This window comes from Pelophylax lessonae (genome assembly GCF_965119305.1).
Source record: "Pelophylax lessonae genome assembly, chromosome: 1".
Lineage (NCBI taxonomy): Eukaryota > Metazoa > Chordata > Amphibia > Anura > Ranidae > Pelophylax > Pelophylax lessonae.
In genome coordinates, this window is record NC_138768.1 from 274,548,548 (window position 1) to 274,561,311 (window position 12,764).

Consider the following 12,764-nt stretch of genomic DNA (forward strand, 5'->3'; position numbering starts at 1 on the left):
TCTGTTGTCGCAAAGCCCTGGCCAGCAATTTCCCACACTTGTCCCCGTGCTCGTAGAAAGCTCGGCGACACTTAGCCAGGGTGGCCTTGGCTTGGAAGAGGACCAGATCACGGAGCTGATCCCGAAGAACAGCAAAGGCCTGAGACCGCTTGTGAGCCATCTCCAGTTTGCCAATTTTCGCCAGGAGGTCGGACATTTGGGCACTCCGTTCCTTCTTCCTCCGCGACCCGAGCTTAATCAGGACCCCTCTCATATAGCTCTTATGGGCCTCCCAGACCATCATGGGCGAACTGTCTGTCGTGACATTGGAGGCGAAGAAGTTCCTCAATTCAGCACCAAGTTCCCCCAAAATAGCAGGATCCTGGAGAAGGGTGTCGTTAAGCCTCCACTGCCATTGTGACAACTCAGGGGATCGCAGGTCTAGGTCGAGGAGAACGGGAGCGTGGTCCGAAATAGCAATAGAGCCAATAGAGGCAGCGAAGACCCTGGGAAGCAAGGACTGCGGCAACAAAAAAAAGTCGATACGCGAATATGAGTCGTGTGGGGGGGAGAAGAAAGTATAATCCCTATCCCCGGGATGGAGAACACGCCACGGATCCACCAAGCGAAAAGCATGAATCAACTGCTTGAAGCGACGTAGAGCAGCATAGGATAGCTGGGAGGAACCCCTAGAGGTGTCCACCAGTGGGTCAAGAGCCAAATTAAAATCCCCACCCATAAGAATCCGTCCTGTAGCGAAGTCTGCCAGCTTAGAAAGCACTGAGTCCATAAAGGAGATCTGGTTCGTATTGGGCAAGTAGAGATTCACCAGAGTGACAGGGATGGAACCCAACTGGCCCTTCACAAAAAGGGCCCTGCCCGACTCGTCGCTCCACACATCCGAGAGCGTCCACGGAGCATTACATTGAATCAAGATGCTAACCCCTTTAGTCTTGGAATCAGAGGAACAGCCATGGTAAACCGTTGGAAAACGCCTGTTTCCCAATTTGGGGATCTTGCTCAATTTAAAATGCGTTTCTTGCAAGAATCCAACATGAGCACGGAGACGATGGAGTTCCGACAGCACAATGGAGCGCTTCTCAGGGGTATTGAGCCCCTTCACATTTAAGGAGACCAAACGGACCGGGTCCGGACGAGGGGCGGCCATAACCCCCCCAACCAGCGGGTCCAGCCCACCGGTTGAAAACGAAAAACCAAACGGAGTGGAGGGGGAAGAGGAAAGGAGAGGGGGGAAAGAAAAAGAAGGGGAACAGCAGAGAGATAGAGGCAAGTGAAGAGGTGGAGGGAAAAAGAGAGAGAGCAGGAAAAGGCACAACAAACGCGCCTAATTACACAGTACTAAGGTGCCGAAGCACAAGAGAGAATTCAATCTCATAGGACCCTAGGGCCCGGACCACCAACCCCGCAAGCAGGGCACAATGGACAGGCATCCAAGGATCACCCTACTTGGGGAACGAGGAGAGTCACCAACTGGGAGAGGTAGGTGACCGCTCCCCGGCTCCCCAACCGGCCAATAGAGATCATAGCAACATATTATAGTAACCAGCTGAAAATACCAACAACCCACACATAAAAAAAAAAACTAGTAACATAGAGCAACAGTCTGAGCCCCGTAACTGGAGAGGAGACCGCCCCCCCCCCCCGCCCGAGAAGAACCAAGTTAACAATTCCAATGGAACTCAAGACAGAGATGTCAGAGTCTGCACCCTCCCCCCCCCCCCGTCCAGACGTTCCCCTCTGGATCAGTAGCATCGGAGTGGAGGGGGACCCACCACACCACCCAACACAAATAACACCAAGCCCCGGGGGAAGAGATAGGGAAAAAATGAGGGAAAGGGAGAGGGGGAGGGAGGGGAAAGGGGGAGGGAGGGGAGGGGTAGTAGGAAGGGGGGGAGGGGAAGGGAAAAAGGAGAAAAGGGAAGGGGGAGGGAAGGGGGGGGGAAGGAGGGGGAAGGAGGAGTGAGGGAGAGGGGAAGGGAGGGAGGGTTGGAAGGGGGGAAGGGAGAGAAAGAAAAAAGGGGGGGGGGGGAAGGGGGAGTAAGGGAGGGAGGAGAGGGAGGGAGGGGAGGGGGAGATAGAGGGGGGGAAGGGGGAGGGGGAAAGGGGGGAGGGGGAAAGTGAGAGGGGGGAAGGGGGAGGGGGGGAAGGGAAAGGGGGGTGGAGCAAAAGTGAATTCCGAGAGCCACCCCTGGCTCACCATGACCGGCAGAACCCCGCATCCCCTCTCCTGCAGCGCGTGGCAACACCCAGGTCCGGCACGTAACCCAAACAAGCACGACCAGACCCAGGCGCTCCCCCAGTAACCACAGAAGAGCAGGTGTGCATACATCTGTAGAGCAGTAAATTTATGCCAACAAACAGCAAGCAATATGGGACACATAAAATACTACTATACTACACGGAGAGCTAAACTTGCAGAGAGTCAGCAGGCATACCAGAAACCCAGGCACGGAGGCGGGAGCAGAGCACCTCACTGAGCCGCCCCAGGGCCCCCGCAGGTCAGCACCAGGGGGAGCAGGAAACAAGGAGCCGAGCCAGGGAAGTCAAAATCCATAAGAGGGGGATAAGGGGGGGGACTGATGGCCGGAGCTTCGGAAGTTGGGCATGGGCAAAAGTTAGTGGCACCGGGAGACATTCGTCCAGCTGGGGGGACAGTCACCACAAGGCAGGACCAGGGAAGGGCAGGTGAAGCTCAAGGATGAGACCCGGGACAGGCAGGGGCGGAGGGTCAAGGAGCTAAGTCATAACTCACGGAACCTCGGCAATCCTAGATCAATACTCCGGGGAAGCCAACGAGGGGCTAGTAGAGCGCGCCACGGGAGCACTGCGTTGCCAACGGCGTCCCTCAGATCGGGGTCTCGATGGTCCTCCTCCAGGAGAGCGAGCGTCCCTATCTGGAAGCCTGGCCAACCAGTCCGGGATCTCCAGAGGAGCGATGGCTGCAAACCGGAACAGGGCTGGGAGGTCAGCATGTCTGCGGAGGACGAAAGTGGAGCCATTTTTGCGGACGATGAGTTGGAGGGGAAAACCCCATCTGTAAGTGGCATCCTGGCTCCTGAGACGCTCCAGCAGGGGCTTCAGCATCGCTCTGCGGATCAGAGTGCCTCTAGACACATCGGGGAAAACCTGGATCTGTGCCCCATCAAAGTCAATCGGCCCCTTCGTCCATGCAGCTCGCAGCACCTGTTCCTTCACAGGATACCGATGCACGCGGCAAATGACATCCCGAGGTCTCGTAATGTCCGTCGGTTTGGGGCCCAAGGCCCTATGTATCCGGTCGAATTCCACGGTAACAGGGGGGTCCGAAGGTAAGATCCGTGCAAGGATGGCCCGAACCGTCTCCAGCAAGTCCTCCTGTCCGGTGGCCTCGGGCAGGCCCCGGAGCCGCAAGTTGTTACGGCGGCTCCGGTTCTCCATGTCCTCTATGGCGAGCTGGTGTTCAGCAAGGACATTCGCGTGGACTGCCTGTGTCCGCTCCAGGCGCTCCACCCTAGCCTGGAGGTCTCCGATCGCCGTCTCCCCGGTCGCTACCCGCTCCCGAACATGGGACACTTCTGCGGTCAGCACTTGAAAGTCCCTCTTATGTTGCTCCGTAACTTGTGCCACCAGAGCCTCCATGTCCATCTTAGTGGGGAGGGAGCGCAGCAGAGCCCAGATGTCCCGCTCTTCACTAGGGTCCCCAGCCGAGGACGGCTGGGACAGCTGCAAGGGGCTCAGGGAAGCCATAGCAGGCAGGGGAGCCGGAGGGGATGCCGCCTGTACAGACCGGGACACCGCGGCCGGATCGATACTGCCACGTGGGCCCGCCACCAGCTTCCGCAGCACCGGGGTAGCAGAATCCGGAAAGAATGAACGGATCGGGGCTGACGGAGTAGCCTTGGAGGTAGGTTTGTTCTTCCGTCGTTTGTAGGAGCTCATGTCCGCTATAAAACAGCCGGTTAACGATCAATTTAGCCGATCAGGGGGGCTAGGGAGCGGGAGCACCAGAGTCAAACGTCCTCACACCGCCATGACCCAGCCATGCCACCAAGGGTCCATCTTTTGAACTCTGCTACAAAGTCTTCTACAGGTCTCCTACCTTGTTTCAAGGACCTCAATTGAATATCGGCAGTACTCTGCATATTGGGGTCATCATATAGACTAGCGAGTTCCGCTAGGAATAAAGCATAGAAGTTGAGAAGCTGATCATTTTTCTCAAAAAGAGAGTCTGCCCAGGCCCGTGGATCACCCGTTAGGTATGAAATAATAGTACAGACTTTGATATGATCAGTAAGGTAGGTACGAGGTTTTAGCAAGAAAAGTAACTGACAGGCGTTTTTGAATTCACGAAATTTTTTGCGATTACCTGTAAACACTAGAGGAGGATTTATTTTGGGTTCAGGGGGCTGAGCAGCGGCAAGTTGTGATAGACAGGTTACCTGCTGCTTCAGAGCCTGATTGTCTTCTTTTAATTCAGTAAGAGCGTGTATTAACGCAGTCACTTGTTGTTTTAATTGTGTCACTTGAGTGGGTAAATCTGCTGAATCCATTTTAGGTTCGTTCAATCTGTAACGCTCCTGCGTTTTCTGAAACAAGATGGATTTGCAGCTGCAGAAAAACTCCACTCAGTAGTCATGTAGAGATACGTTGAAATACCAATTCCAACTCCCAAGACTCATCACTGTGGTCTGTCTGATTCAGCATACAAATATACACACTCAATAAGATGTTCCTGGAGTGATAGATGTATATAGCAGTATAGTGGTGATGAGTTGAAGAGACAGGTATGAACAGTGACAAATAGGTGAACAGCACTTGACAGAAATGTTCATGAGAGTATAGATGGTAACAGGTAGGATGCAGATAGGTTAGCAATCATGTATGGTAGTAGGTGGTAGGACAGCAGATGACATACAGGAGAGACTAACCCAGTGCAAGGATAGATGTTAGTAGGCTCAAGAGCTAGCAATCTAAAACAACAGTGCAGATGATAGTTACAGTCCTTAATGCAGAGCTAGATAGTGTAAGCTTAGTAGGAAGGTTATGGAGGATTCCCCTGCGGGGTACTTATCACTAATAGCAAGCAGTAGTAGAGAGGTTCGGTATGAGCGAGTGATCCGGTAGCGGGATACAGGGATCAGCAGCGAGGTTCCGACAGCGAGGTACGCTTGTAAGCATATGAGCTTCAAGTCAGGTTGAACGAACATGTGAGTGAGAACGCCGGTGGTTGAAATAGCCGCTCTGCGGCGCTCAGTGATGACAGCATCGGTCTTAAAGGTGTATGCGCACCTACCAGAAGAGAATGGTGGGACGCATACACGGAATTGGAAAGTGGAATAAGGGTACCAGAGGTACCAGAACATTACACCTATTAGTGAGTTTTGGTCTTAAGTCACTGCTTTGATTAGTTTGCTTACTTGACTACCTAATATACACTATATTGTTAAAGTATTGGGACAGCTGCCTGTACACATACATGTACTTTAACTGAATCCCAGTCTTAGTCTGTAGGAGTCAATATTGAGTTGGCCCACCCTTAGCAGCTATAACCGCTTCAGCTCTTCTGGGAAGGCTGTCCACAAGGTTTAGGAGTGTGTCTATGGGAATGTTTGACCATTCTTCCAGAAGCACATTTGTGAGTTCAGGCACTGATGTTGGATAAGAAAGCTTCTTGAAGAATGGTCAAACATTCCCCCCATAGACACACTCCTAAACCTTGTGGACAGCCTTCCCAGAAGAGTTGAAGTGATTAAAGCTACAAAGGGTGGGCCAACTCAATATTGAACCCTATGGACTAAGACTTGGATGCCATTAAAGTTCATGAGCGTGTAAAGGCAGGTGTCCCAATACTTTTTACAATATAGTGTATGTAATCCCTTGGAATGCCTATTTGGACATATCGATGATGATTCTCTCTTCAAAAGTTCTAAGCTCTTTCTGCACTTAGTTCTATTCTTAGCCAAGAAATGTATAGCAATCCACTGGAAATCCCAGGCTCCCCCTACTGTAGCTTTCTGGCTCAGTCTCATTAACTAGGCAATCCCACTATACAAATTGACATATGAGGCCACGGGTTGCTCTAAAAATTTTCATAAGATTTGGGACCCATGGGTAAATTCCGGACCGTACTATACCACCTGATACCTAAGGTATTTATTAGGGCTCACTTGCTAAGTCTATCGATTACTTTGAATATACTGTATATATATTGTTCTTTTAGTAATTTGCATCTTATGTCCCCAGTTGTATTTGTGCCATATCATTGCTCCTTTAATAATTGATAATGGTGAACTGAATAGACATTCTGTTTATACTATATTTTCATAACTGAGCAATGTTTGCTCTAGTTACATTTTCTTTGTTTTCTACTTGTAAACTTTATGCAAAAAGAAGTTACATTTAAAAAAAAAAAAAAAGTTCAAATGTGCAGTTTATGGACTGTTATATTTTACCTTTCTCTGAGACACGATGAAGCAGCTTCACAGGATCTGAGAGACAATCAGAGCCCTCTCCTATAAAAATAAAGAAAAACAAGAGTTGAAAAATCCTCTATAGTAACCCATCTTACTTCTTTGTATTAGAATGTCTTATCACAATTCAAGCATGCATGTAAAAGAAAATGTAAATTGTAAAGGGCAACTGTCTATGAAGTGGAACTAAACCTTCCTATACTTTACAGCCAAGGAAGCTGCCATCTTAGCCTTTGTTTGATCTGCAGTTGCCATGGGGGCTGCACATGTGATTAGTTATGACTCTAGACATCTGATGGCTTGACAGTTCAGTGAAAAGCACAAGCAAATATGACAGTTATCATTTACAGCATGCCTTGAATAAAACTGTTTTGGGAAACAGTTAAATCTGTAGGTAGATTGCCTACAAGAATGTTAGTTAGTGGCTGGCCCAGACCGAGTGAAAGAGTTAATTTGTGTGCTGCTATTCCAAGGGTTTTTGTTACAACCTGTCCAACTGTGGTATAACGAGGGTGAAAGCTGGGGCTTGAGAGAGCGTGGTTTGCTTATTGGGTTTTGGACTATGAACAGAAATGGTGTAGGTCCTCCGTTAGCAAGAGGGTTAATATACTGGATCCCTCCCTGGCAGTCGGTTTTCAGTAGCAACCAGAATCGAACATGCATTACAGAGATCCATGACCTGGTCATATGGTATGGGAGTAAAGGTGTTAACGAGTACACGCATGAGGTCCGTGCTATGTGCACAGCGAGATCCCATTCTGTTATTGGAAGTAAGGTGGCTGGAAGTAAGGTACACTGGACTGCTGTAGAAGGCGAGAGCGTCCCTCCTAAATGCAACAAACATCAAGTTAAGGTGTGTGGTGACATAGGGCAGCATTTTCCTGAAGAATGTTATTACTACACACATTGACACAGCTCATCTCTAATTCCGGGAACTGGTATTAAAGCAGAGTCCTGCCCCCTCCAAAAATTAAAAGTCAGCAGCTACACATGCTGTAGCTACTGACTTTTAATATAAGGTTACTCACCTGTCCTGGAATCCAGCGATGTCGGCACCCCAGCCAATGTTTCTATCAGATGTCAGGGGCTGCCGCCGCAATTGCCAATAAGGGAACCCAGCAGTGAAGCCTTGCGGCTTCACAGCTGATTCCCTACTGCTCATGCACAAAGCACGCTGCGCTCTCTTACTGGACTGGCAGCAGGGGAAGGAGGAGGAAAGAGGAGGGGGACGGAACTGGTGACGTATCACGTCGCAGCGAGGTCCGACGAAAGTGGGGACAGGGTACCTGTCAAAAACAGGTCCATCCTTCCCCCTGAAAGGTGTCAAATGTGGCATCAGAGGGGGAGAGCAATCAGATAAGGGGAGGTTCCACTTTTGGGTGGAACTCCGCTTTAACTAAATTTTCAGTTGGAGTCTCTGATAAATCCCTCCTCATGTTTCAATATGTCATTTAAACTTAAGACCAATTTAAACAATATCTTAGAACACTTTACACACTCACCCCAATATTCAACTGCAGCTGGTTGGAGGCCACACTTTCCAGCAATGTAAGCATGGCTGGCATCTAAAGTTACAGCATCTGCTTCATTACTCTAAAACAATAACGACAGAATAGGATAAAACAATAACACAGGACACCATATATACTGAATAGCAAATAATTAATAGAGATAACACTAAGTGAAAGCATTCAGCACTGGTACATAAGAAGAGGACAGCAGCTGCAATACTATGATGTATGTATTCCATCTGCTTACATAAATCTTACTGTACTGAATGGTTGTAAAAAAGGGCTGCCTGGAAAGAATAAGAATTAACATAGCAATACAATAATGGTACAACTTTTTGGCTTGAACTGCCACACATTTGCAGATATTCACAATAATCAAATTGGAGAGATCTGCTTCTGATCACTGCTCCTAATCCTGCTTTCAATTCATTTGTCTTTAGGTAAGACTAGCCAGTAAACACCTTTAAAACGTGTGTGGATGTGATATATCTTGACAGACTGCAAGCAGGTATATTTTGATAACGGATTTTTACAACTGTAAATTGTATGTATTCTGTCAGCAATTTTACATAGCATGACTCAGTATAGGTATGTAAATATATGGAATGTAGTCTCACAACTAATGCATACTAAACTTCTGTAACATTGTGATAGAAGTACCAGAATAAGTTCATTAACCACTTCTGGACCGGAAGGATTTGCCCCCTTAATGACCAGGCCATTTTTTGAGATACGGCACTGCGTTATTATTTCAACTCAGCCCTGGCAGTTTACCTAGAGCCTAGTTGATTAATACCTCCTTTAACCTCCCTGGCAGTATCCCCGAGTGTGGCTCGGGGTTAACTTTCAGTACCAAAAGCGGTAACACCCGAGCCACACTCGGGATTATCCCAGAATGTTACTCTCCTTCCCTGCAATCCCCCGCCGTCCTCCCCGCTGTCCTCCCCCCTGTCCTCACACTCTCTCCCCGCTCTGTGCACGGCCAATTGAAGGGAATTGGCCTTCCGGCTTCCTTCCCTGCGAGCGTTGCGACACAGGGGGGTGGAACCGGGGGCAAATTCAAAAGTGTAAATACACAAATGACATGATACAAATCTGTAATCTTAATGGATTACACTGTATCATGCCATTTCAGCACAGGATTGCACCTGGTGACTTTTCCAGTGCCCTGCCTGTGCTTTTCCAGTGCTTTGTGCCTGGAAAATTTTGAACGACCATGGCGTCCAAAAAGCGTTCTTTTTGCACGAACTGGAAAACAGCGACATCGAAACTGAGTTACTTGAAGAACTGAGCAATAGCAATTTGTGGGAAAACTCATCATCGGTACAGAAAGTGATGACAGCGACGATTCTGAAGTCTCTTTCTGGCATACACAACAAGTCTGAACCTAGAGTGTCAGGAGGGCTGAATGGTTCACAGGGTCAAAGCGGCACAGAAGAACATGCAACTACAAGCAACCCCCAAGGGGGCAATGCTACGCAGCAAATAAAGGACTATTCTCACCTACATTGCCTTAATGATGGTAGGTTCTTACCTTGATCATCTGAATGCATCCAGTTAGGGAAGTGGCTTGAATGCAGACCAGTGGATCTGACCTCACACTCAGTGCCCAGTTTTCACATTTTCTTAACTCAGCTGAACTGATACAGCACCAACGAATAACACTGTGATCCAGTGAGATACCTACGAAATGGATATGTTATCTCATCTTTCTGACCTTTATGTTGCCAGAGTATTATTTATTTGAATTCATCATATCAACCATATATTAAGAAGCATATTTATAACGTTATTCTGACTTTCACCAGCATTTACTGCATTCACTACATCCTGGTGAATGTGTTTAAAATTACAGTGATTGATTCACCACCAGTAAATAAATGGTGAAAATCATATTCACTACTTTAGAATTATGCCCCTAATTGTTCCATAATATGCGGAAAAATAAAAAGTATATCCCAGCAGAACATTTCTGTTAAATCTGTCACTAGGGGGCAAGGAAGTGAAGTCAAATTTGTGAGTATTTTTTATTGAATATTTTCTCTTTTTAAAGTAGTTTTTAATTAGTCTGAAATTCAGATGGAAACCTTCATATTTGTTTGTGTGCTATGGATGCCTTTGGCTAACTGCATATATTTGGAGGTGCAAGCTTGCAATAAGAGGTAGATGTGGTGTTACTTTGAATCTTACACAAAGGAAGGATTTATTTCTAATTTTACTGACACTAACCGAGCTGAGCAGGGTTCCAACTCCTCACATAGATGCATTTCAGGAGGGAAACTGCAGAACTCAAAGTCCCCTACCAGCTGCCCAATACACACACACACACAAGGTCCATAAAACATTTCTCCCACAGGAAAAGACAAGAGCCTCATACCTGATATGTCTATCCACAAGGCCTTGCTAATATTGTGGTTACATGCCAGATCCCTGCAGGGTAATTCTACAGCTGAGGTTCCAAAGTCTGGCTGCTCAGGAGTGGTGTATCTTGAACCATTCTGACCACTCTTCCATCAGGACCCATCATCACCTGGCCACCTCCCTCCCTATTCTGAGCTGGCTGTGTGTTACCATTCCAGCCCCCTTCCAGTACAGGCCATGCTATGTTGCCATGAGGTCCATTTCCATTACTCTGTGTGCACTGGAAGAAAGACAGAGGATGCAAGAAACAGCTTTTCTTGACTTTAAAATAATGGAAGAATATTTCCAGATTATGATAATAATAACAACAGGGAGACTACTCTTTGGATGCTGCAACCTCTTCCCATAGTTAACCAGTTTGCTATTTTTCACTCTATTCTTCCTCAGAAGTGAGAAACTTCAACAAGATTGGCTTACAATCCCAGACCAAGTCCATAATGATGGAATCCCAACCCTGAAGAGAGAGGGCAAAATGTCTATGCCAACACTTACATGCTCTCCTCACGAGGCTGACTCCTTTCCATGCCTGCCTTCCTAACTCCAACCCATGTTATCTCCAGCAAAAAAAAAAAGAGCAGCAAAGGCTATACCAACAAGGAGTAGAAAATAAACACACAGTACAATAACATTACATTTACCTCCATTACAAGTTAGTTTATTTTCTCAGGCATAGCTTCATGCCTGAAGAATAAACTAAGTATTTTCCAGAGCTTGCACCTCAAAATATACATAAATAAAGGAACAAAGTATAAACACTAAAGGCTGATTTGAGCATGGCGTAAGTCAGGAAATACACAGTTTTAAAAAGGTTAATTATTACTGTCAACTAATATTGCTACTTATGGTGCCTGTGACCACCTGATTTGGATCAGCCAGACTTATTGGGCAACCAACAGAGGAATATTTATTCATACATCTTCAGCTGTGTGTCAAATGCCTTCACCAATCACCTACAGGTTCAATGCCTACTCATCTCACTTTACAACCCACTACAGGTCATACTACGCATTTGTAGAGAAAAACTTGGATTGTCAGCTGGATGTGCCTCCAAATAGATTTCCACCTCTTTGTGCTCTGGGCTTTTTGTATGCAATCACCGCTGGGAACACCGGGTACTCAGATTACACAAAGGAATAAGCACATAGCGTGTTATGCATACTAAATTGCTTTGTTTTTTAATGGAATAAAAACACTTACAGGAACATTGCTTGTAATGAGCATAAATTACATTGAAAAACGTACCATTGCCTCCTCACCACAGGACTTCCGGGTCTCGGAGACACTAGAAGAGACTGACTTTACTGGCTCCGCCCGACGCGTTGCATCACTGGTCACATGACTTTCTCCAGGTAGGGGCCGTTTTTGGATGTAATTCATGCGCATTACAAGCAATGTTCCTATAAGTGTTTTCAATCCATTAAAACGTGACGCAATTTAACTTTTTTTTCTTTATTATTTTCCTTAAAAAAAAATTACATATCAATATAAAAAACAAACATACAATAATTTCTTAACACCCCCCCCCGCCCCCCTCCTCTCACCCTCCCCAAATCTCTCTTAAAATTGTACTATTCAATTAAACATTTCTACATATCTACTACCCCAGGAGCCAGGCCAGGAATTTCTCTCCATGCTTTCTATGTTCTTTCAAACCTTCTTATATTTTCTTTTCTTATACAAGTCACGTTTTCTCTAATTATTATATTATTGACTTTTCTTAACCAGTCTAATATTTATGGGGGTTCAGATTTTGTCCATTTCCCTGTTATTGCTTTTCTGGCTTGGTACAGACATTTTAAAACTGCTGTTCGCTTGACCTCATAGCCTTCTTTCTGCTCTAATATACACAATACCGGGTCCAATTGTAAATTTATTTGAAATACTGAATTTATTTTATCCAACACCTCCTTTCACTATCTATGTAGCTTGGGGCACCTCCATAGCATGTGGATCAGGTCCCCAACTGCCACTTTGCTTCTGGGGCAGAGCACATCTGGTCTTCCCCCAAATGAAAACAGATTTTCGGGGTATAAAATGCTCTATGAAGTATAAAGAGCTGAGTGAGTTTCTGAGACGCTGAGAAAGATAACTTGTCTACTGAAGTTACTATACCATCCCATTGGGCATCTGTCAATTTCCCCAGATCCTCTCCCTATTTTATTCGGCTAGCCAGTTGGGAGTCTTTATCCAATACTTTTTTTTTCTTGTATCTTTTCATATATTTCTGAAATCAACCCTTTTAAAGATGTAACCTCTATCAATTTTTTCAACGGGGGGATTCTACTCCAAACAAATCCACCTTCCTTAAATTGTGTTGCCAGAGCATGTCGCAATTGCAGATACATCTAAAAGTCTCTATTCGATAGCCCAAATTCTTCTTTCA

General features: G+C 46.5%; 1 protein-coding gene across 1 annotated transcript in view; it reads right to left on the reverse strand.

The window, feature by feature from the left end:
- LOC309566107 (serotransferrin-1-like) overlaps positions 1-12,764 on the reverse strand; it is a 104,294-nt gene that overhangs the window by 53,140 nt on the left and 38,390 nt on the right. The window contains exons 9-11 of the mRNA XM_082271159.1: positions 9,495-9,643; positions 7,952-8,042; positions 6,432-6,491 (exon numbers count right to left, since the gene is read on the reverse strand). Of these exons, the coding sequence (XP_082127285.1) occupies positions 6,432-6,491; positions 7,952-8,042; positions 9,495-9,643 (300 nt within the window). The remainder of the gene's footprint in view (positions 1-6,431; positions 6,492-7,951; positions 8,043-9,494; positions 9,644-12,764) is intronic.